The following is a 26,468-nucleotide window of genomic DNA, read 5'->3' on the forward strand; positions in this document are numbered from 1 at the left end:
AAAAACTTACCATAGTTAGGAATTTGCGTAATCGCATCCATAAACGTCAAATTTATATGCAAATTTTTAAGTTTATCTAGAAATGTTAAAAGTTGTTTATCATAGTCCTTATTTCGGACTTTATGTGGAAAAGGTGGTTTTGGCACAAATGTTTTTGTATTAGCATCTACGGGCGAACTCTTTGAATTTACATTCACTTCTGAGGATTTTGTCGTCAAATCATTTCCCTGCAAAATGTTAGTAGAATCTCCGGGCATTTCCGGACCTAAATAATGTTTCCCCGAACAAAGAGTGATAGCCTTTACATGCTCTTTAGGATTTTCTTCCGTATGGCTGGGAAGACTTCCCTCTTTTCGGGATGGAATTGATTTAGCAATTTGTCCTATTTGAACCTCCAAATTATGGATGCTAGACGAGTGGTTTTTAATTAATTGATCGAATTTATTCTCAATTCATTTAAAACCATCATCGTGGCTGTTTACTTTACCACCGATAGCATCTATGAATTTATCAATTTTAGAAGATAATGTGACAATCGTGTCTCTTGACTGATTTTGATAATTATTAGATCGACTTTGATTGGCACCGACATTATTATTCTCTTTCCAACTAAAATTAGGATTATTCCTCCATCCGGGATTATAAGTATTAGAATAAGGGTTATTAGTTTGATTTTTTCCTTGGACAAAGTTTACCTCTTCAACCTCATCCATACCATCGTAATCCAAGTCCGTTTGGATTGGGTTACCATTAGTGTCACACGGTGTCATAAACCTGTCAATTTTGTGCGATAGCGCATAAAATTAGGCTTGTAACATCACGATCAGATCGAGATTAACTATACCTTTAATTGGTGATGTAGTTAAGGATGATGGTTTCGCCACTGGTGTGTGTCCACGTTCGGCAAGCCACATACTACTGTTGATTGCCATTTCCTCTAAAAGTTCTTTCGCTTGGGCGGATGTCTTCTTCATAAATAACCCTCCCAACATAGTATCTAATGAACCTCTGGTTGTGGGCTTCATTCCGTTATAGAATGTCTGCATCAAAAGTTCATCGGGCAAGTGGTGATGTGGGCATAAACGTTGAAGTTCCTTGAAACGTTCCCATGCTTCATAAAGGGTTTCATTGTCATATTGTGTGAAAGATGTTAATTCTTTTATAACTTTTGCGGTTTTTGCTAAAAGGAAAAATTTGGATAAAAATGCTTGGGTTAATCGGTCCCAAGTTCCGAATATTGCGGCTAGCATAGAAGTTAACCAGACTTTGGCCCTGTCCTTCAAAGTGAGAGGAAATAGGCGAAGTTTGACTGCTTTGGCAGGCACGTCATTCATCTTGAAAGTGTCGCAAATTTCTAGGAAATTTATCAAATGGGTATTTGGGCTTTCGTTAGGCAGTCCATAAAATGTCACATTATTTTGCAACATATTAAGCAAATCTGGCTTAATTTCAAATTGGTGTACATTTATCTAGGGTCTAACTATACTGTTCATTACACCGGCCACTCCTGGCCTAGCGTAATCCATAAGTGTGGGTGGAATTTCCATGGTTTCTGGATGTGATTTTTGTTTCTCTTTGTTTTTCTTTTTGTTTCTTTTTACTGTTCTTTCAATTTCTGGATCGAGTAATTCCGGTTGAATGCCTGAACTTCGAGTACCGCGCATGAACTTGAAATTTTTGCATGAACTGAAAGTACCTTTAAAAAAATTGAAAAATAAAATTGTAAGTAAATTTAAATAAATAAAATATACGAAATAATATAAGTATGTATAAACCTAGATTCGAAATAAAACACGAAAAATCTAAATTTTTGTAAAAAAAATTTGGCGTTTCCTGAGAACGGCGGCAAAAACTTGTTGAGCGATTTCCGCAAGTGCACGGTTTCGCTTGTAGTAATAAAAAGATATCGATCCCACAGGGAACATTTTTTCACGAAAACTTATTTTAATACAGTTTAAATTACGTCTTTAGGTTTATATTATAGAAAATCGTTTAATTGAATTGGATTGAATTGAATTGAATTAATCAGAATCAGATGAGAAATATATGTTGAAAATTAGAATACAATTTTGTTTCGAGATTTGATTACGAGACAGAAACTTTTGTGTTTAAAGTAAGAAAAGTATAAAACTCATTCGCATTAAGCAAAGAAAACAACTTTAACTTTGGAAAGATATGGGCATGTAATAAATCGTAAATTCATTCAATTAACAGACTTTGAACCATAGAAATCTCTCTGGATCGGGCAGATTTCTACCTTAATCAAATTGGCATTTATTTCTGATAAGCCGACTCAACGATCATATCTTCCAGAAAAACTAATTCTTTCAAGTGTTCAACTAAGTTTCCTTGTAATTATATGAAATTTAATACGTTTTAATGAAAACACCAGAACCTTACTTCGAAGGTAACATCAAAGTAACAACAGAAATATTTATTGAATAAAGTAAACGTTTTATTATAGAATTGTGAATCTTCACAAGTTAATAGAGAAAAATAAACATGGATAACATTTTAACTAATTTGAGTTCCGGGTTGTGAATCCTTTCCTCAAACTTCGTAGGTTTGTCAGACCCTAGGGCGCTTCAGCCGTTAGTTCTTCTCATTGAATCTTCGGAATAGAGATTGTCTGATCTACTACCAGAATGAGAACTTGTCTTCGAATAACTCTTAATCTAAACTTAATCGCTACTATGTTTGTAATAATCTAAGAACAATCTTGTGTATAGCAAGTTTGATTTACAGAATTGAAAACTAATCTCTGAGACTTTTCTAACTCAGAATCTCAACATTATATCTGCTCTCTAAAATCTTAATTAACCAACTAACATTGAACTCTGAAATAAACTCTCTATTTATAGATGTTGAAGAGTCGTGTTTGAAGGGCCGTGTTCGCTGTGAAGAGTCATTTCTATCCACCCGAACAGACACATTTCTTGGAATTTCGACATGTGAAATCAGTGCTTCAAAGGCTGTTGGTCGTACCGAGATTCTGGAATCTCAGTCATGACCTGGGGAGTAATTTTTCCCTTAGAACGACTTCTGATTTCGTGCCTCGATTTAGCGTGTCACGACCGAGATATGGGAATCTCGGTCGCGACACGGGTTGTTCCTCCCGGTCTCGCTCCGTTCATATCTCCTCGTATTGGTGCGTTGATATTCTCGTACTTTTGGCTTGTAACTTAGGGGTTTTCCTTCGTTTTTGATCCGTTTTAGCTCCTATTTGGATTTAACCAAATAATTAAGTACCTTACATCAAAGAAACATATATAGACGTAAAAGTACTCTAAATAGATTTAATTAGTACGATTTCATGAAAAAACTGACGTAAATATTAATAATATTATAGGTATATTTTGGGCTTAACGACGGACATTAAACACGGGTGGCATTTATTCTCGGGATGCGTATATGCTGCTGCTTGCTCGACCATCGTAGGATTACAAGCCCCGGGAGAGGAATGAGAAGTCATTGAAGAGTGGTTTATGTTCGTGTGCTCGATAAGCAGTTTGGAGGAGGTCAGCCGCTATGTTGTTATGCTGTGGACTATTTGGTCGCAAAGGAACTGTTAGCTATGGCAAGGAAAGTGCATCTCTCCGGAAGTGGCCATCGCTAATTCGGAAAGGCTGATGTCGGAATGGAAAACAGCAAACATGAGGCAGAGTGGCTCGATGTTTGTGCAACTGGTAGGCGCTGATGCTAGGCGAAGCCACTGGTTTCCACCGAGAACATACGGGCTAAAATGTAATACCGATGCAACCATCTTCACTGAAGAGAGGCAGAGGGGTGCGGGGGCTGTTCTATGGGATTCGCTGTGAATATTCAGGGGTAGAAGATGTGTTGTTGTGGCTGGAATTTTTGCACCGAATTTAGTAGAGGCGCTAGCACTGTGGGAAGGCATGAAGTGGGTGTTAGAGATGTTGGGGTTTAGTGTCCTATAGACAATTATTCTAGGATATGAACTAAATATAAATGAAGTGTTCTTTATGTCATTTGTTTTAATAAGATATGGTTTCATAACTATATAAAGGCAACCTCTTTTAAGAACTAAATAAGTCTAATAAAAGGAAATCCCTAAGTTTGTTTAAAGTGATTATAAAGTGTTCATACAAGCATGAAGTGAGACGAAACTTTATAATAAACTAATAAACTTAAAACCACCCCAAATCAAGTAATATGTTTAGAAATAGGATTGACATATCACTGTTGAGACTTGCATGTAACAATGTCTTCTGTCGAGACAGAGAGCTGATCTCACAAGCTTCAGATATGCAGATATCTGGACAGTTGCATGGATCCGATGAAAGGGAGTTCATTAGGATTAGGGGGCCGACTTGAGATAACAGGATGGGTAGATTCATCCTTGTCACCTGTTTATCTCATTGGTATTAATAGGTATAAGTAATCCTAAGACTCAAAGGAATGTTAATTAGTGATTCTGGATTATGGAATGTGATGCTTTGATCCTGTTGTAACACGATCCATAACAGAGATGACTCTGGGGTGTGAACGGCAGACATTGGGTATCACAGGAAGTAATTACATGATAGTTATACATTGGATTGAGCATTTGTCACTCCCGATAAATGGGAGATACGTCCAAGGATCGCTTGTGGAAGACTTGACTCTAAATCCTTGCAAGGTGATAGCTTAAGACTTGAAATACAGATTTCACTTAACCTATCTAATTGGAGTTAACTCGGCATGTACAAGTAAAATGAACGTCTCGCTATATGTGACTTGACATTATCCATAGTCATAAGATTCAGTTCAAGGATGTAGTTGATAAAGGATCGAATTATAGTGTAACTAATACGGAAAGGTCAACGACAGAATCAACATGTCTTCTTATAGCTCTGGGGGAATGTTTCGGATTTGCTAATCACATTTCGCGTACTCATTCTGTTATGCAAAGATTAAATATAATTCTGAGAAAATTAATTTAATAGTTGCATACGGCTAGAAGAAATAAGAACCTAATGGGTCACACATAAGACTTGGAGCCCAAAAGAGAAACAAATGTTAATTAATTGATGGAAGCCCAACTGATTCCACTAAGGCCCAGTACATATGGGGGCGATTTTATGTATGAAAAATACATAAATAATTAATTTGATTTTAACAATTGTAATTAGATTATGATTGTGAATTAAATTAATTAAAGGATAAATAAGTTAGGAGGTTTAATGAGATTAAATTGCTTCTATTATTATCCTATAAGGTTATTATTATTATTTTTATATTTAGATATAATTATAGATAATAGCTAATAAGAATTTTATTCCGAATTAAATTCTTATTCAGTAACCTAATTCTATCTAACTAGGGTTTAGATACAAGAGAGTACATATACCCCCTTATATGAGAATTTCGGCCAAGCCCTAGTCTACCGAAGAGAGAGAATTTCGACCCCCTTGTTGAGGACGAGATCATTCACTGCTTCCTTCCGATTCGATCGAATTTCATCTCTTTCTCTTATTCCTTGATCTTGTGTTGATTAATTAGAGACAATCTATTCTTGATTGTTTTTTACACGGTTGAGTTCTAACTTAATTTTGAATTGTGTTTTTGTCTTGTGCTCGGGAACTCGGAGTAAGAGGTTTGGGCACTTCGATTGCAACGGTAGATAGAACTTCGAAAGGTATTTCCTTCTATCCCTCTTTATATGAAAGAACGATTAACGGATCTTGGGTTAATGGAAAAAGGTTAAAATTTTTATATTTCCGCTCAAAAGTTAGCCTATTTTCCTTCAGTGGTATCAGAGCCTGCGTTAAATCCGTTATTTCATATATGAAAATTAAAAGGTTTTTTCAATCAAATTGAATAAATATTTATAGTTAGGTTAATTAACGAAACTGTTTTGATTGATTAACTCTAAATATAAATAAGTTTTAATTAATTGTTAATTAAAATAGATTATGCATATATTCCTAATTATTTTGGTTGATAATCATTGTGACAAAATCTTTTATAGTTAGATTGATAAAAGTTAGTTTTATTAATTCTAAAGATAAAACAGAAAATCTTTGAAAAGTTTTCCTATTTTCTGAAAATCGTTTTAAAACCGTTTTAATACTGATATATATATATATATATATATATATATATATATATATATATATATATTTAAAAAAAATGGAACAGTAGTCCGGGTTGCGCCGCGAGGCAGCAACCCGAACTACTGTTCACGGTTGCTGCCTCGCGGCAGCAACCGTTTTGCGACTGGACGTCGCTGCCGTAAGGTAGCCGCGGCGCTGCTGCCAAACGGCAGCAGCGTGTTTAGGTCTCGGCCCCCTTTACGGGCCCGACACGAGTAAAAGCCTATTTGTTTTAAAACCGTTTTAAAATAAAATAGTTTTAAATATATTTATATATATAAGTTTCAGAAATTAATAGTTTTCTGTTTTGATTATCGAATGAAAATTTATTTAAAAGTTTGTTTTTACCTATTTGTAAATCAAAAGTATTAAATGAATTAAAATCAAAATAACCGGGATATGCATAAATAAGGGTTTGTATAGTTGTATTAATCTAATATGTAATTGATACATTTAATTAGATTTAATATAGAAGATACGAAACTGATATAATTAAAATTGGATGAAAGTTGATTTGATAAGTTAATGCGATTAACCTAAATATTACATAAATATTTTATGTAATCAACCAATTAAATTTATTTAATTGAGTCTATGTATGTTTGGAGTTATGGACGTATTTGGACCCTCTATTTAGTCTTTTGGTATTTTTGAAATAGGGCCTGCGAGTCCTGCCTATCTACTATCTATTGTAATTTCTCCTCTCATCTAATTCCCTTCAAGTTAATTGAAGTTTTCTTTAGTAGTATAGAAATTAATATGTAATTTCAAGGCGCCATGGAGAAGACGGAGAACCTAAAGAGAAATATGTAATAGTTAGTATTTCCCTAGGTTTGGCCTTTTATTCCGTTTCTGGCTCAACGTAATAATTTAGATAATATGTTCATAACGCCAATGTATGTATCTGATGTATGCTAAAGCAAATCAAGACTAGGTTAGATTATGAGACTTAAAATAAAAATCCCTCACTAATGAAAAGTTAAGTAAATAAGCAAGTTATTAAAATCGGTTGCCCCTCCCTAATATTATAATTCAGCCGGAAGTACTGGGGGCCCTTGGGTTGTTGAGTAAACTCAAGCTCGGGGGTCTTATGGTAACACCTGAATTATCGAAAAAATCGTTTTTCATGAATATGGGGTAATACTTAAATTAGATTATGGTAATTGGATGGGTAAACTCATGTTATCATAAACTAATGGGCAATATGGTTGGGATTAATATGAATAGCATATTAGTTACTAATGTGGTTAGTAACCCAATAACCTAGGAATCACATTATTGATGTGATTGATTGCATGAATCTACCTAACAAATGAGACTAGCTTGTTGAGTAAACTCAAGGTGAAATCTCAGGAGTTAGGATCCTGGTTCACTAAAGGATTTGTGAAATTCTTTGAATTAATATGGAGGTCTATTAATTTGGAAAAATAGTGGGAGAAATTTAAAATGAATTAAAAGACCTATAATTTTAGACTGATGTACTTTAAGGCAAATGAATAACATACGTTTACTCTTTCTCACTCTCAGGTTAAATTAAAACACTCCTAAAATCATGACTAAACCCAATCTGCAAAATATACTTATCGATAACAAGTTGAACGGTTCAATCTTCACCGACTGGTATCGCAACCTCAAAATCGTTTTGAAGTTCGATAAGATAGGGTATGTACTTGATACACCGATACCCCCTAACCCGGCGGATGATGCTCCCATCGAAGAGATTGATGCTTACCAGAAGCACAAGGCTGATGACGATCATGCGGGATGCATCATACTTGCATCGATGACACCGGAATTGCAAAGGCAACATGAGGAAATGGATGCCTATTCCATCATCATGCACCTAAAGGAGTTGTTTGGGAAACAAACTAGGTGTGAACGCTACGAGATATCAAAATTATTATATCGTTGCAGGATGCAAGAGGTCACATCTGTGATGACACATTGTGTCAAGATGATTGGCTATATTACCAAGCTTTCTAATATTGGATTCGCGATGGATAACGAACTAAGTGTAGACTTAATTCTTCAATCCCTCCCAGAGAGTTATTCACAGTTCATCATGAACTACCAAATGAATGACTTGCAAACCTCTCTTGAAGAGCTTGCAAACATGCTCAAGACAGTTGAGCCCAATATGAAGAAAGACAAGGCAATACCGGCTCTTGTCATAGAGGGATCAAAGAAGAGGAAGGGGAATTTTTCCAATCCTAAACATTCCAAGAAAGGCAACAGGGCCATGCCCACTAGAGCTAAGGGAAAGGAAGTGAAGAAGCCCAAAGGAGAGTGCCACTTCTGTGGTAAAGACGGGCATTGGAGAAGGAACTGCAAGGAGTACCTAGCCTCCCTCAAGAAGGGAAAAGACAGTGCTTCAACATCTGGTATGTTTTATATTGAAATAAATACAATTTCACAGTCTGAATCTTGGGTACTTGATATCGGATGTGGATCTCATATTTGTACGAATATGCAGGAACTAAATCGGACTAAGGAATTGAAGAAGGGGAGCATAAACTTGCGAGTAGGAAATGGAGCAAGAGTTGCCACCCTCGCTGTTGGAGATTATGTTTTGAGTTTGCCCTCTGGGCTTGTAATAAAATTAGGGAACTGTTTGTATGTTCCAGAAATGTCCAGAAACATTATATCTATTAGCCGTCTTGTTGACGACGGTATTCATATTTCAATAAAAGACAAACATTGCGAGTTTTATAGAGATGGGATTTTCTATTTTTCAGGAATATCACAAAATGGGATTTATGTGCTAGATGACAAAATTTCTGTATTCGCGATTGATACCAAAAGACATAAGCTAGATAATTCGACTTACTTGTGGCATTGTCGTTTAGGCCATATAAACAAAAGATGCATGCTTAAGCTACATCAAGATGGGCTTATAGATTCAATTGATTCTGAATCATTGGAAACATGCGAAGCATGTTTAAAAGGTAAAATGACAAAGACACCCTTTAGTAATAAAGGTGAGCGTATATCAGACACTCTAGGATTAATACATTCAGATGTATGCGGTCCTATGTCAGTCTAAGCAAGAGGAGGATTCAGATACTTCATAAGCTTCATAGACGACCATGCTAGATATGGTTATGTTTACTTGATGAAGCACAAGTCCGAAGCTTTTGAGAAATTCAAATGCTTCAAGAATGAAGTAGAAAATCAATTAGGAAAGAAAATAAAGATACTTCGATCCGATCGAGGTGGTGAATATCTTTCATATGATTTTCTGAATTATCTAACTGAATGTGGGATATGCTCACAATGGACACCTCCCTATACACCACAAACAATGGTGTATCCAAAAGGAGGAACCGTACCTTACTAGATATGGTGATATCTATGATGAGCATAGCATTACTTCCAAAGACATTATGGGGCTATGCCTTAGAAACTGCCCTCTTCACCCTAAATTGAGTACCAACTAAATCCGCTAGTTCCACACCATATGAATTGTTCGTTGGTAGGAAACCCACATTTTCATTCATGAGAGTATAGGGTTGTTCAGCATTTGTCAAACGCGTAGCGTCAGACAAACTAGATTCTAAATCTGATAAATGTTTCTTCATTGGATACCCTAAGGAAACTATGGGGTACTACTTCTATCATCCAGATGATCAGAAAGTAATAGTATCCAAGCATGCAACCTTCTTGGAGAAAGAGTTTCTCGAAGAAACAGAAAAGGGAAGCATGATTGAACTTGATGAAGTTCAAGAAGAAGAAACATCGACTGAAACAACAGAGGTGGTTGAGGAACCCGAAGCAGTCCCATTGGATGAGACTCAAGTGCCACCTACTCGTAGATCATAAAGAGTTCGTGAACTCCTAGTTAGATATGGTTTTCTAGTGGGAGATGATGATGAGGTTCCCGTGTTAGATGACGAACCCGAAAACTACGAAGAGGCTCTTAGCAGTCCAGATTCTAAAGCATGGCTCGAGGCCATGGATTCTGAAATGGATTCCATGTATACCAACCAAGTGTGGACTTTGGTTGATCAACCCGAAGGGATAAAACCCATTGGGTGCAGGTGGATCTTCAAGAAGAAGACTGACATGGATGGAAAGGTTAGCACCTACAAAGCTAGGTTAGTAGCTGTTGGGTGATTTCCGCAAGTGCACGATATACGCTTGTAGTAATAAAAGATATCGAACCCACAGGGAACGCTTTTTAACTAAAAACTTATTTAATTCAGTTTTATTCACGTCTTTAGGTTTAACTAAAGAAAATCGTTTAATTGATTGTATTGGTTCGGATAAATTAGGATTAGATAGGAATATTATATTGAACTTAGAGAACAATTCTGTCTTGAGATTTTGATTACAAGACAGATGCTTTCGTATTTGGAATAAATAGAAGGTATAAAACTTATTTTCATTAAGCAAAGAAAGCAACTATAACTTTGGTAAGATTATGAACATGTAATAATATAAGAATTTATGCAATTAAATCGCTTTGAACCGTAGAAATCTCTATGGATTGGAGCAGATTCCTACCTTAATCAAATTAGTATTTTATATCCGATAAGCCGCGGTCACGATCATATCATCCGTAAAAACTAATTCTTTCAAGTGTTTAACAAAGTTTCTTTGTAAATATGATTGTATAAAACGTTTTAATAAAAACACCAATTTATCATTTTGAAAATCATTTTGTCAGAACAATATCAAAATAACAACAGGAAGAATGTATTGAATGAAATAAATATATTATTAGTGAATTGTGAATCTTCACAAGTTAACAGAGAGGAAGAAACATGGATAGCATTTTAACGAAAACTTTGAGATCCGGGAACGCTTGTAGTAATAAAAGATATCGAACCCACATGGAACGCTTTTTAACTAAAAACTTATTTAATTCAGTTTTATTCACGTCTTTAGGTTTAACTAAAGAAAATCGTTTAATTGATTGAATTGGTTCGGATAAATTAGGACTAGATGAGAATATTATATTAAACTTAGAGAACAATTCTGTCTTGAGATTTTGATTACAAGACAGATGCTTCCGTAGAATAAATAGAAGGTATAAAACTTATTTTCATTAAGCAAAGAAAACAACTATAACTTTGGTAAAATTATGAACATGTAATGATACAAGAATTTATGCAATTAAATGGCTTTGAACCGCAGACGATCTTCCTACGATCGGGCAAGATCGCTACCTTAATTAAATTCGTATTTTATATCCGATAAGCCGCGCTAGCGATCATATCATCCATAAAAACTAATTCTTTCAAGTGTTCAACAAAGTTTCTTTATAAATATGATTATATAAAACGTTTTAATAAAAACACCAGTTTATCATTTTGAAAATCATTTTGTCAGAACAACATCAAAATAATCAACATAAAGAATGTATTGAATAAAATAAATATATCATTAGTGAATTCTGAATCTTCACAAGTTAACAGAGAAGAAGAGACATGGATAGCATTTTAACGAAAACTTTGAGATCCGGGTTGTCAATCTTTCCCTCAAACTCCGTAGGTTTGTCAGACCTCTTTGCGCTTCAGCCGTGAGTTCTTCTCGTTGAATCTTTGGAATAGAGACCGCTAGGTCCACTACCAGAATGAAAACTTGTCTCTGATCAACCTTTGAAACTAAACTAATACTATTGTGTTTATAACTAATCTAATAACAACTTGTGTACAGCAAGTTTGCTTTTACAGAAATGTAAACTAATCTGACTCATTTCTGAGTCAGAGTTTCTTCAACATAACAACTCTCTAATTTCTCTAACTATTTTCCAACATTGATTTCTGAAATGAATCACTTATTTATAGTTGGTGAAGGGTTGTAATTGATGGGTCGTGTCCGTTGATGAAGGGTCGCTTTTATCCAAACGAACAGACGCGTTTCTTGGATTTAAACATGTGAAAACTGTGCAGAATTCTTCGATGTCTCATATGAGATTCCGAGAATATCAACTGAGACAGGGGGCACGGAGGAAAGCTGAAAAATTCGACTTTGGTGTTTGAGATTTAGCATGTCGCGACTGAGATTTTGAGAATCTCAGTCACGATAGGGACGTTCTCCCTCGTCTCTCGGATGCTTCTTGTCTCCTTGAGTCGGTCTTCTGATTGATACGTATTTTTGGCATGTAATTTAGGTTTTTACCTAGTTTTAGCTCCGTTTTAGCTCCTATTTGGATTTAACCAAATAATTAAGTACCTTGCATCAAAGAAGTAAATAAAGACGTAAAAGTACTCTAAATGAATATAATTAGCACGATTTCAATGTAAATTAAACGTATTTATATATGATATTTTAGGTATATTTTGGGCTTAACAAACTCCCACACTTAAGCTTTTGCTAGTCCCGAGCAAAATTTCACTGAATTTATTCTTTAATCAATCTCTTTATAAATAGAACATATATCCATATATTCCTCTTTAAATTAGTTAAACCGAATGAAATACTTTTCATGGTAAATTTATACGCAAAGTATCAAACTAGCTAGTGTAAAAGAGATATCACTACAAAAAAAAATGATTTTTGGGGACGGTTAAAATTGTCCTCAAAAATAAGAAAAATTGTCCCCTATATTTTTTGGGACGATTTTTTTCGTCCCCTTGTTTCTTCCCTTATGCGAGCGTACCCGATGCTATAGGGGACAAAAAACTTGATGTCGTCCCCGTTTTGTGGGACGACTATCGTGCCTACCAATAAGGACAAATGTTGTCCCTAGTGTGAAGGACGATTGTCGTCCCTGTTTGTAGGGACTATTATCGTCCCGTGCAAAGGAGACAACTTTTGTCCTCATTCTTAGGGGGCGGTTTTTGTCTCCAAATAAAGTGACGATTTTTTTGTGTCCTAAAGAAAGGGACGATTGTCGTCCCTATACAAAGGGGATGATTTTTGTCTTGTTACTAAGAGACGATTATTTGTCTAAAAATAAAAAGACAATAATCATCCCCATTGAATGTTTCCCCTTTTATACATATAAATTCAAACCAACCTGTCAATATTGAAAAGTAACTTCAACAAAATTATGAAATAGAAACATTATTAAGAACAAACAACTGTCAAAACATATCAAACAACGAGAGTACAATAAATCCAACGAATCCACAAACTACTAACAATTTTCAAAAAGTTACATGTCAGTTTAGTAACTTAATTAAGGTTATGATAAACATTATATCAGCAAATATTTTTAATGTTAACCATTTTCCAATGAAGGAACAATATCAACAGAATTTCAGAGTCTGTTTGCCCAATTATTAAATATATCCTTGAACAAATTATTTAAAAGAAAGATGAATAAAATCAACAAAAACTACTCACTTTCTATCACTGAGAAGATCATAGAGTTTGCCACCATATATTTCGAAATAGCCAAGCCACAGTTTGAATTTCTGATTTCGATAAACTGGCTGGTGCAAATATCTAACAAGGTCTTCAGCAGCTCTTAGAGGAAGTGGTTGTAAAGATATCACATCTTAGAACCGAAGAAAACAGTTTAAGACCATGCTAAGCTTCAGATTAAATAAAGGAAAATAAAAAAATTAGAGCATGGGCATGACAAAATAAATAAATAGACAAAAACCACATCCTATTTTCCTTTTCCAATCTACTGTCAACAGAAAAAGAAAACACTAAAGCAGAATCGATGCAGTACAACTGCCATCAATTTCAAGTTGCTTGATGCTTCCAACTATTGCTAGTTTTGTCCATTTCATTAGCTTCCACTAATTGTGCATATACATAAAGACCCAATCAACTGTCTTCAATCTTAATAACATAACCCTGACAACATAGATAACATGAAATATAGCAAGTATGAAAAGCAATCTTTACCTGTCTGACCATATGCAAAACATGTAGCTTTTGCTCGCTGGAAAATAATAGGAACAATTGGCTCCACAGTAACCCGATAAACCTGTTCAAAAACATGAAATGACCATCAAAATCATCAACAGCGGGAAACAAAACAAACGTTAGAAAATAAACAAAAAACAACGCCATGAATTTCCAATCATTTTCATGGTACCATGAACCCTAAAGTAGCTATTAAACTTTCATCTATATCGCAAACACAAGATAGTACCTCATCATTTGTGACTTGTTGATCCAGAACAGCGTCAAAACAAAATTCATGCTTCTCAACATATGCAGTCAAATCCACCTTCCCGTATTAACAAAAAAGTTAGGCCTTACACAGCAAAAGGAAAGAGCAGACAATCAAGATAAATCAATAGAAATTTCATAGTTTTCATATAATAATAAAAACAAAAAATAGAAATAAGTGTTGTTCAATTCTGAGTCGACATAGAACAAACCTTTTGCTTAGGTTCATGGACAGTTAAAGCATTCTCAGACACAGTTACAATATCATCCTCCTTACGAGCAGTCTCTTTCTTGCTTAGTGGTCTTTTGCGCACCTTGAAAAGCAAATGCATAAAAGCATTTCAAAAATACTTGTCTCATATGTTCAAAATACAGGAAATAACATAGATGCACACACGTCGCTATCACATTTGAAATCTCACAAGCATTGATATTACATAATCCTGAAAACACGAAAAGAAACTTAATTTCTGGAAATGGCTTGTCTTCAAAAGATTTGGCCTTTTGTTCATTCACAGAAAGATCCCATGTCGAATTAACTATCGACTATAGCATTTCTTCGTCCATATGATATATGCACAACCACAAAGCATTCCCTGGAAACAACCATGCATCCATATGTGAGTAAGTATGGGGGCATAGGAATCTTTTATGTATATAATCAACTTACCACCACTCTAACCTTGGCCACATTATTTTCCCTAGTGTTGTTCTCTTTTTCAGCCGTGGTGGATGGAATAGACGGATCCGTATCATTTTGCTCTCTTTGCTGTCTCCTGCTAGTCATGTTGAAGTCATTGTCAAATCCTTTTAAACTGCCACCAGGCATGAATGGTGATGGCTCAAAAGGTTCTGTCATGACATGCTGTAGAGATGAAAAAGCGACAATCCGTAAGCACATGGAAAGTAAATATCAAAGGCCACAGATTAATTATGAAAATAAGAAAACGAATAAAATATCTGCGATTCTTGTGAAGCAGGTAACTATTATACATCCAAAGAACATCTATAGATAGTTCAATCAAAACAACAAAAGGACAGGCAAGAGAAGAAACAAGATTAGATTTCCCTATCAGAACTACTACCTTTTTTTTGGTAGGAAGAACCAAAACACGGAAGACAGTAACCATATATCACATGTAGCACTAAACAGTTAACAGAGGAAATATTAGTTCAAATAAAAAGGAAAAAAAACTTATTATCCTAACAAAGACAAATTCTATCAATAACTATAGTTTCCCTTCTTTAGTTTATTCCTGCATGTGATTGGAATCTATAACAATGGATTGCTACTAAGACTAAGGAAATGGAGATGCAAAATCAAAAAGGCCTATAACAGTAGATACATATCATTTGATAAGAATGTTGTTGCTCTGCAATGTAATGTATTGCACTCATCAAAAGCCAAAATAAGATGATCCGTGCTGCAAGCTAGACAAGTTGCACAACAAAACCGTACCTCGGATAAAAGCTCTGTATCATCCATAGCATGAAGATCCAAGAGGCCAGCTCCAAAATCCCCCCTAAACTCTGGAAAATAAAGACTGTCTGATGCAGAAATGCCAGCTGAAGTTTGGGCAGTAGGTATGTAAGGCTCTGAACCTGATTCTCCATTGAAATTCAGGTTTCTCATTAGCTTGAAAAGCCTCTGTTTTTCTTCAGCAGATTGTGCTCCATAACCCTTTATAAAGGGCGGCCCGGTCGCATTACGCGTCCCCGCTGAGCGAGGGTCCGGGGAGGGGTCCCACCACAAGGGTGTATTGGGGGCAAGCCTTCCCTTGCCAATTTGGCAAGAGGCCGCTCCTAAGACTCGAACCCGTGACCTCTGGTCACACGGCAACAACGTTTTTACCGTTGCGCCAAGGCTCGCCCTCCTCCATAACCCTTTATGAAAGGTAAAATATAAACAATATGTTACTGTGAACTACAAAACTAGAAACTCACTCAAGCAGATGAAAGAATCATGTTTGATAGTATATGCACCAAGTGGCAGCTCGAAAGTAAAAACACAATGAAGATGTTTACAAACAAATAGGTCAAAAAAACAGGGTCAAATAGCAAAAATTATATTCAAATTTTGAAAAAAAGACGACATTCATAAACCAAAAAACTAAAAAGGCATAGGTATATATTTTGTATGTTAAGAACCATTAAACAATTGAAGATAGAACTAACATTATACCACAAAGCAATTAATCAATAGTACATCTATTTTACTAGCATTAGACATGAGAAAATAATTATCTTACTTTAAGCTTATGTCCTCTATTTCCCGGGCTAATGGTTGAAAGTTAGAAAAATTAATTTCAAGAGAATCTATGCATGCATAAGAATATCTTAAAAAGCTAAAAGCATATAATTATATATATTCCATAACTGAAACTTCATTACTTTTATCTTTTGAAGTAGTTGTTCCACTTGTAGTTGGCCCTAAATGCAGTTTGAATCCATGTGGCAGTAAAGTCTTCAAGCTAGAATGCCAATAACTTCTGAATTTCTATTGATAGAATATATTGTTTGTGTATCCAATTCTTTGAATTGAACCCATTAGATTTTGCAAAATGTGAACAGCTCTGTATCAAATTGTAGAGTAGAATATAATACGTTCAAGAGAGATGAAAAATTCATTCGGCATTAAGAGTTTAAAACCCATGCTTTATGATTCAAACCCAAACCAAATAAATAACAAAAATATCTCTTGAAACCAAATGAATAACAAGAATATCTCTTGAAATCAAATCAAAATTTATTAAGTCTAAGGGGAATTACCTGTAACCTGAACTCGGCATCTTCAAATTGTTAAATCTCTGTTAGCTACCCTGTTTCAACATTATCCTCCTGTAGAATCCTAAAATTCGACATGAAGATTATTTGAATTGCACAACTTAACAAGAATTTGAGTAATACTAGAGGTAAGCAGCAAGCCAGCAAACCACAATGGAGAAACAATAATAATAATAGAGTATATACATTAAAACAGTTATAGAAAGGCCAAAAAAGAAAATCTGAACACAGCCAAAACCATGTTCTCATTAAAGAACACTCAAAACACAATTTTACACAAAAAAAAGGAAGTTGAAAATTAGCTTACATCTATTTGTTCATGTACCCTTTCATCTGAAATTGAAATTTACCAAACCAACAATAGAGATCAAGAAATCAGTTTTATAAGAGAGAAAATAAGAAAACCGAAAATAGAGAGGAAGAAATGCAAAAAAGAAGAAAAAGAGAGAGAGAAAGAGCAGAGACGCGTACCAGAAAGAAAGAAGAGAGACCAATTTCCCTAATTTGAGGGATCTCTCAATTTTTCCGGTGAGGTTTCAGGCGATTGGCCATGAGAGGAAAATCGTGATTAAATGTGGAATATTCATATTCGGAGATCTCGTTTTCAATCCCATTAGGATTAAATCAGTCGATTCTGCAGATAGGATCTAGGAATTTCAAAAGTTCTTGGGATGAAACCAGAGAAATTGAAAATTGAAGTTTTGGGAAATATTTCGATATTTGTTTTAGGTAAACGTGGTTGAGTGACAAGTTAACCAATTAATTGTCCCCTATTATTCATAAATTTAAATTTAAATATTTATCTAATTTCTGTTGTAAACGTTTGTCCCCTATTCAAAATTAAAAAAGAATTGGAGACGCATAATCTAATTGTCCTTCGTATTAGTTTTGAAGTTAGAATCGAGGACAATGTATCTAAATTGTCTTTAACAATTTGTACCCAAAAGTCACATTTTTTATAGTGTATATCATTCGTCTTGTATCTCAATTTTTATATTGAAGTATTCGGGACGGTGTAAGCACGTATGTTTTTGAATCTTTCATCTCAAGGTATTTAAAAGCACAAAATTTCCTTTCCCAAACCTAAACTATTACAAATATAGATTTATTAAGGACTTAGGTTTGATATATTTACTTAGTCACGCCCGTGATAAGGGTGGACTCGTCCGTGACTTTATATAAACTAATTTGCTTTTGTGTTCATTTAAGAGGTACCGACCATGCCATGGGTGGACGCAATCGTTACTTAAAACTTTAAACACATTTAATTTTGCTTTAATTTCTAACGTTCCTTTCATACCTCGATTGTGATAAGGGTGGTCGCAATCGTGGCCAAAAGTAAACGGTACTTAATGTTCTTCCCTTTCATACCTCGATTGTGATAAGGTTCGTCTCAATCGTGGCCAAAAGTTAAGAATACGACTACTTGATTAAATTAACACGAAAATAAAATTGGGAAAGAAAAATAGCACATTCATCCTATATTGACTTGAAATTCAACATGTATTATGGCTAAAGTTTCCTTAAAAACTTCAATTGGTTTTTAATGTAAGACGAAAATCATACCGAGCTAAAAAGCTAAAGTTGTTAGTTTGATTTATGCCTATAAACCTAATTGAAAATTGAAAATAAGATTTATATTTATCATGAATTCATGATATAAAATAGAGATTTGAAACTAAAGAAATTTTACTTATATACATTTACTTGAGACGTTTTGATAAAATCGTATCGGAGATTTGTAAAAATATGGCCCGTATAGAAATATTATTTCTAACAATAATGATAACCTTAAAATATGCTTAACATTATTTTGAAAGTTTAAATTGTTTGAAACATATGAAATATATACTTAACAAAAATTCACGTTTATGAAAAATTGTCATTATTTTTGAAAAATGTTGTACTTTATATAAAAATGTTGCATTTCTGTTTTAAAAATGTTGCATTTTATACTTTATTTAAACAACATGCATTTATACTTAAATAAATAACATTCATTCTCATTCGTTGCATTCATTCGTACTTAAAGTTAAAACGAATATGAAATATATCCTCCCACACTTAATTTGGACCATGTCCTCATTGGTGCAAGAAGCGATAAAACACGAAAAATAGTACGAAATTAAATCATACGAATGGGAATTAAAAATATGGTACGATAAAAGTCAAATTTAAAAATAAAGATAATTGTACCAAACATAAATGAGAAATATTGTACCAAACTTAACAAAACATAATAACGAAAATGAGTGAAAGATAGAAAGGATAAAACCTATCAAGGTGAACTCGGTGGTGAAGGCGTAGTCTCAACTCCTTGACGTCGGAATAATGAAAGCATCCGGCGACGAGTAGATTTGTGCTCACGTCTCAAACTAGTGATATTGGCATCCACCGTGTTTATCCTCGAACTCATTTCGGTATTGTTGGCAACGACTTCATCTAACCGCAAATTTATGTGACGGTTATGCTCGTTCATTTGTGTCAAAACACGTTGCCATCCAACTTGTTCTTCAACATTTGGTTCCTCATTTGCTTGCTCTTGATCATTAACATCAACATTCTCCTCCTCCTCCTCGTCATCAAATTCCTCAGTATCTTCTTCATCATCATCTTGGGCACCTAAACCTTGAGAACTTGAAGCTTCACCACCCAAAGTAGCAAAAACACGTCTTGTACGATCTTCATAGGAGATAAATGCGGGTGGTCCCAATTTCTTCAATAATTTGGCTCTTTGAAGTGTCGTAATATCCAAGGAAGGTAAACCAACATGAGGCATATTTTGATAATCCGCTAATTCACCCCGAGCACCCAAAACAATGCCGGTAATTAAATTACCCATTGGCACTTGCTTATTACGTGACTTGGAAACTCGAACTAAATTAGTAAATATCATCTCAATACTATCAACGGTCAAATTCTTAAAAATACTATCCAACACAAACAAATCACGGACTTGCACCTTTGAACTTTCAACCCGACCAAATAAAGAGAAGGATAAAAATTTGTGAAAGAAAAAGATACAATTATCCTTAAGTAACTTACTAGAAGTGTTCTTCGGATGAAAAACATCTAAGCCGGTTAAAGTGTGCCAAACCGTGTGTGCATTAAAAGTCTTTGGTTTGGAATAAAAATTCAGAGTAGGAAAACCAAACCATCAGTTCATTTTCGCATACCCGACTTCAAAACGAATCCCATTATTTCAAAAAGAGATAATACCTTTCTCCTTATCATAAGTTAGAGTTACCAAAAATTCCAAAATATAAGATTTTTTACTAGGAAAACGCATACTAGCAAATCTTGTCCAACCAAGAACGGATAGATATTCATCAATACGATCGGTAAAAGAAAATATGTTTACCGTTTCGGTGTCAAGGAAAGGCATGTCGACGAACACCACTTCGCTATTATAAAAACGGCAAAATTTTCGTCCTTCGGCCTCCGTCGCAATATCGGACGGTGCTCCATATGGAACGCATAATCTAGTGACCTCGGAGGCTTTGGTTTTGTTAGCAACTGTCTTTTGTCTAGGCATTTTTGTTTGTGAAATTTGGTGAAAGAGATGAAGAAATTTGAAAGAGAGAAATGGTAGAGTAAAGATAATGGTGGTGATTTAGGGAAGAAGAAGATGAATAGGGTAAAGATTTATGGGAAAGGGGAGTGAATCTTTGTGTTGGGAAGAGTAAAGGATGATTGATTGGTGTAAATAGAGGTGATATAAATAGGTGTAAGAAGTCGGTATTGATTAGGATATATGAATAGGTAAGTAATTAGAGTAGAAATAGGAAATAGTGCAAAAATCCGTCCAAATCCCGCCATACCACTCGCGACAGCAAGCGTGCAGGGGGCTAAAATTCGCTGAAATTTTACTCCTTTCGCTGTCTCAACTGAGATTCTGGAATTTCTAGGTAAAAATTGGACTTATTTGACAATATCAACATGATTAATTCAACTCCTCTTGAAATTAAGTGACATTAATGCTAAGTATTAATTCCTGAAACTGAAATAAACAAAACTGAAACATTAAATTGAAGGAAAACCGAAGGTTGTTCCTTAATTAAAAGAAATGAATGAAAGAATTAATGCACTTTATTAATCATAATGAAAAGAGATACAATAAAATACCTTAGTACATATTTACATAAAAACATCTATGCATAAAAACAACAATCATATATACACTATTTACAAACAAACAACATAAACTCAAATAGTATCCCTATAAATTGGAATACGACGAACATTGGCCTTGTTAATCTTCGCTTGAATGAAGATTTGTCTTTCTTCAAGAGAAAGAAATTGTGGACAAGAACGAAAAACTCTCTTGACCAGTCCCTCATTTTCCAAAAACTCGTAATCAAGTATGGGAAAAGGTTCCTTATCAGCCAGTCCAAGGAACAGAAACTGATCCTTTGGTTCCTAGGATTATTCCACATATAATATTCCCAAACCCTATTGTCCGATTCTTCGAACGGGAAGCGGCAACTAATCCCTCCATCAAATTCTTTGAGGAATTAACTGTGTTACCTTGGAAAATATCACCTAGCACATATAAATCGGTATCCTGGACAACACTGCTTCTGACTCGACCAAACAAACTATGACAGAGAAATTTGTGAAGATACAAAATGGAGTTAGAATTTATTGATTTGTTGTAGGCAAGACGTGGATTGAATCTCCAAATTCCGGTCAACATTCTCCAGATATCTGTAGAAGTCATATCTCTGCCAGGATGATGTGGAGTGGTATCCCATGGCGGAAAACCAAACCAAGAATGAAGTTCAGGGTATCCAAAAGTGAACATCTTACCCTCACATCGAAAACTGAGACGAACACGCCTCTTATTGACGAAACGAACGGTAGACAGAAACTCTAGTACCCAGTTTCCAATAATAGGAAACTTCATGGAAGCAAACTTGGTCCTTCCCAAATTTGTCAAATAGCGATTCATGTCATCGCTTATCCCGAGTTCTTCGTTCAGGAACTCGTCCAGATACAGCATGCCACAGAATTGTGCATATCTAAACTGCAAATATCGTTTCCCCTCATCATGATTGTAGATTGGAAACCATGCTCCATAGCGTGAAGAGATATCAACTCTCTTGCTTCGAGCAGAAGTGTTCTTTCTAGCATTTTCTAGAGATTTGGTCATGTTTGTGAAATAAGATTGTGTCTGTAGGATTTTAGAATTGAAGAAAGAAATTCAGAAATCTGAAAGAGATGAAATGAAATGAAAGAATTCTGAACCTACAGGAATATATAGGTTACATAAGTGAAAGGTTGTGTATGTTTAAGAATTAAAGATGTCTAACTGATACCTTTCGGATAAAACTGACTGAATTTTTGAAATGAGATGTCTGTAATCTCTTACAGGTATATCAAAATGTTTAAAATACAGAAAATCTCAACTGAGATTTCCGGAATCTCAACTGAGATTTCCCAAATCCTGAAACATGGAGAATCTCAACTGAGATTTCTAGATATATATTTTTCTCAAAAACACTTAACACTTTATGAAAATAGATTTCAAAACATGACTAAATTTGATTTTTATTTTACAAAACTTATTTGTACACAAAAACCAGAAATAAAAATTAAAAAAAATGAAAATAAAAATAAATTAAACTAAAAATAAATAAAAATAAAAATTATGAACGAAAGATAAGAAAAACTAAAAATTAGAAATATGAAAACGAAATAATTTAATTTTCATAGAACAAAAGATATCTTATTGAAAATTATGCGTGTCATGGTCGAGAAATTGGAATATCGATCGCGACTCGTCTTGCCCATTGGCAAGGAATGCTTTGCATTGGTCCTCCCTAGTTCTATAGAGAATTGTAAAATCTCAGTTGAGAATAAAAATTCTCAGTAAGTTCAGAAATTTATAAAACGTCAAATAAAAATCACTGTAGAGATTTGTTTAAAAAATCTCTATACAATCAGAAACTTAAATTATGATTTTAATTCAATTGAGATTTCTTTAAATCTAAAGACACTTTCCTCATTAAGTACAAATATTTAAGATACATAGCATATTTTCAATATCTTTCAATGGAATTTTTTTATTTCTAATCTAATCATTATTGCTAAACTAAAGATGAATATAAAAATTAAACTAAAATAAAATGTAAAAATTAGAATATGAAATATTAAAAACTAAAAATGTGATAATCCTTAAGAATTCTCAAGGAGAATCAAAATCATGGACAAAATCAATTATCTAGACCGGTTTTAAACAATGGTCCTATCCATTTAACTTACCTGAGAATAATCTCAAGTGGGAATAAAAGAAAGGAGAAATGTATCCCACATTTTGAAATTATTATTATATTTTTTTTGTCTCTTTTTTTTCTTTTTTTTTATCATTTTTTTAAGCGCTTTCTTTTTTAGCGTTTCTCAATTTAAGGATCTAATGATTTCGGTTAAATGCCCGAACCTCTGGTTCCGCGCATGAACAAGAACTACGTGCATGAACTGAAACTGTTGAAACTATGGTAAAAATCGATAATTCCTTCCTGGTGGATAAGATAATTTCAAGGACTATATTCCCTATTCCTACTTTCTAATATATCTGTCTGAGAAAAGTTGATCGGCTATTTCTTAGAGAGAATATGTAGGTGTTTAAGAAAATGATATGATAAAAGAAGAAATTACGTGGGTGTAATGTAGGAATTGAAATTTTTTTGTACAAAGAGAAATGATGTTTTGGTGAAGGGTTAAGTTTATAGAAAAGAGGTAAATGTGTTTGAGAAGAGATTAAAAAAAATTATGGTAAAACCATCTGTTATGTTCCTGACAAGCTTTTCAAGAATTTTCTCTTCTATGATGTATCTGCTAGCCAAATTTCTTTTCTGTAGACTGTGAATTTCATTGATAATCAAATCTCCAGGTTATCTTTGAAAAAACTTGAATTTTTTATCTGCAAACATCTAATTGCAAACGTTAAATAACAACGAGGATTTAGTCCTAGTGACCATCCTCAATAAATAATAAAAACTATAAAATAAATAAATACATATATTATAAACCAATGTTCGGAATAAAACACGAAAAACATAATTTTTTGTTAAAAATTTGGCGTTCCCCGGCAACGGCGCCAAAAACTTGTTGAGCGATTTCCGCAAGTGCACGGTATACGCCTGTAGTAATAAAAGATATCGAACCCACAGGGAACGCTTTTTAACTAAAAACTTATTTAATTCAGTTTTATTCACGTCTTTAGGTTTAACTAAAGAAAATCGTTTAGTTGATTGAATTGGTTCGGATAAATTAGGACTAGATGAGAATATTATATTGAACTTAGAGAACAATTCTGTCTTAAGATTTTGATTACAATACAGATGCTTCCGTAGTTTGAATAAATAGAAGGTATAAAACTTATTTTCATTAAGCAAAGAAAACAACTATAACTTTGGTAAAATTATGAACATGTAATGATACAAGAATTTATGCAATTAAATGGCTTTGAACCGCAGACGATCTTCCTACGATCGGGCAAGATCGCTACCTTAATTAAATTCGTATTTTATATCCGATAAGCCGCGCTAGCGATCATATCATCCATAAAAACTAATTCTTTCAAGTGTACAACAAAGTTTCTTTATAAATATGATTATATAAAACGTTTTAATAAAAACACCAGTTTATCATTTTGAAAATCATTTTGTCAGAACAACATCAAAATAATCAACATAAAGAATGTATTGAATAAAATAAATATATCATTAGTGAATTCTGAATCTTCACAAGTTAACAGAGAAGAAGAGACATGGATAGCATTTTAACGAAAACTTTGAGATCCGGGTTGTCAATCTTTCCCTCAAACTCCGTAGGTTTGTCAGACCTCTTTGCGCTTCAGCCGTGAGTTCTTCTCGTTGAATCTTTGGAATAGAGACCGCTAGGTCCACTACCAGAATGAAAACTTGTCTCTGATCAACCTTTGAAACTAAACTAATACTATTGTGTTTATAACTAATCTAATAACAACTTGTGTACAGCAAGTTTGCTTTTACAGAAATGTAAACTAATCTGACTCATTTCTGAGTCAGAGTTTCTTCAACATAACAACTCTCTAATTTCTCTAACTATTTTCCAACATTGATTTCTGAAATGAATCACTTATTTATAGTTGGTGAAGGGTTGTAATTGATGGGTCGTGTCCGTTGGTGAAGGGTCGCTTTTATCCAAACGAACAGACGCGTTTCTTGGATTTAAACATGTGAAAACTGTGCAGAATTCTTCGATGTCTCATATGAGATTCCGAGAATCTCAACTGAGACAGGGGGCACGGAGGAAAGCTGAAAAATTCGACTTTGGTGTTTGAGATTTAGCATGTCGCGACTGAGATTTTGAGAATCTCAGTCACGATAGGGACGTTCTCCCTCGTCTCTCGGATGCTTCTTGTCTCCTTGAGTCGGTCTTCTGATTGATACGTATTTTTGGCATGTAATTTAGGTTTTTACCTAGTTTTAGCTCCGTTTTAGCTCCTATTTGGATTTACCCAAATAATTAAGTACCTTGCATCAAAGAAGTAAATAAAGACGTAAAGGTACTCTAAATGAATATAATTAGCACGATTTCAATGTAAATTAAACGTATTTATATATGATATTTTAGGTATATTTTGGGCTTAACAATAGCATTTTAACGAAAACTTTGAGATCCGGGTTGTCAATCTTTCCCTCAAACTCTGTAGGTTTGTCATACCTCTTTGCGCTTCAGCCGTTAGTTCTTCTCGCTGAATCTTCGGAATAGAGACCGGTCAGTCCACTACCAGAATGAAAACTTGTCTCTGATCAACCTTTGAAACTAAACTAATACTACTGTGTTTATAACTAATCTAATAACAACTTGTGTACAACAAGTTTGTTTATACAGAAATGTAAACTAATCTGACTCATTTCTGAGTCAGAGTTTCTTCAACATAATAACTCTCATAACCCTTAATCCACACTTGAATTCTGAAATGAATCACTTATTTATAGTTGGTGAATGGTTGTTATTGATGGGTCGTGTCCGCTGGTGAAGGGTCGCTTTTATCCAAACGAACAGACGTGTTTCTTGGATTTAAACATGTGAAAACTGTGCAGAATTCTTCGCTGTCTCATATGAGATTCTGAAAATCTCAGTCGTGACAGGGGGTGAAGGATGAGCTGAAAACTTCGAATTTCCGGTGACTGGTGTTTGTATGTCGCGATTGAGATTCTGAAAATCTCAGTCGCGATATGGGCATTCTTCCCCGTCTTTCGGCTGCTTCTCGTCTCCTTGAGTCGGTCTTCTGACTAATACGTATTTTTGGCACGTAACTTAGGTTTTTCCTCCGTTTTGGATTTAACCAAATAATTAAGTACCTTGAATCAAAGAAGTAAATAAAGACGTAAAAGTACTCTAAATGAATATAATTAGCACGATTTCAATGTAAATTTAACGTATTTATATATGATATTTTAGGTATATTTTGGGCTTAACAAACTCCCACACTTAAGCTTTTGCTAGTCCCGGGCAAAA

General features: G+C 34.4%; 1 protein-coding gene and 1 non-coding gene across 15 annotated transcripts; one reads left to right on the forward strand and one right to left on the reverse strand.

The window, feature by feature from the left end:
* The first annotated feature begins 1,062 nt into the window (after positions 1-1,062).
* On the forward strand, positions 1,063-1,168 carry LOC136224986 (small nucleolar RNA R71). Its single transcript, XR_010686728.1, has one exon. It is a non-coding gene; the product is annotated as a small nucleolar RNA R71 (small nucleolar RNA).
* A 10,319-nt stretch (positions 1,169-11,487) lies between these two features.
* Positions 11,488-17,721, reverse strand: LOC136223007 (kinesin-like protein KIN-13A). Of its 14 annotated transcripts, XM_066010766.1 has the most exons (11): positions 17,430-17,721; positions 17,266-17,291; positions 16,944-17,022; positions 16,566-16,747; positions 15,634-15,776; positions 14,845-15,039; positions 14,387-14,770; positions 14,155-14,232; positions 13,905-13,986; positions 13,392-13,545; positions 11,488-12,275 (listed from the first exon to the last, which is right to left on the reverse strand). In XM_066010766.1, exons 7-11 carry the CDS (start codon positions 14,504-14,506, stop codon positions 12,239-12,241), a joined length of 471 nt encoding a protein of 156 aa, XP_065866838.1. In that variant the 5' UTR covers positions 14,507-14,770; positions 14,845-15,039; positions 15,634-15,776; positions 16,566-16,747; positions 16,944-17,022; positions 17,266-17,291; positions 17,430-17,721; the 3' UTR covers positions 11,488-12,238. The 14 variants fall into 14 exon arrangements, 11 of the variants coding, with proteins under 11 accessions (XP_065866838.1, XP_065866839.1, XP_065866836.1 ...); XM_066010767.1 differs by lacking the exon at positions 17,266-17,291; XM_066010764.1 differs by lacking the exon at positions 16,566-16,747 and having other exon boundaries at positions 15,634-16,058.
* Between the last annotated feature and the right edge of the window lie 8,747 nt (positions 17,722-26,468).

Source organism: Euphorbia lathyris, chromosome 3 (genome assembly GCF_963576675.1).
Source record: "Euphorbia lathyris chromosome 3, ddEupLath1.1, whole genome shotgun sequence".
Classification (NCBI taxonomy): Eukaryota; Viridiplantae; Streptophyta; class Magnoliopsida; order Malpighiales; family Euphorbiaceae; genus Euphorbia; species Euphorbia lathyris.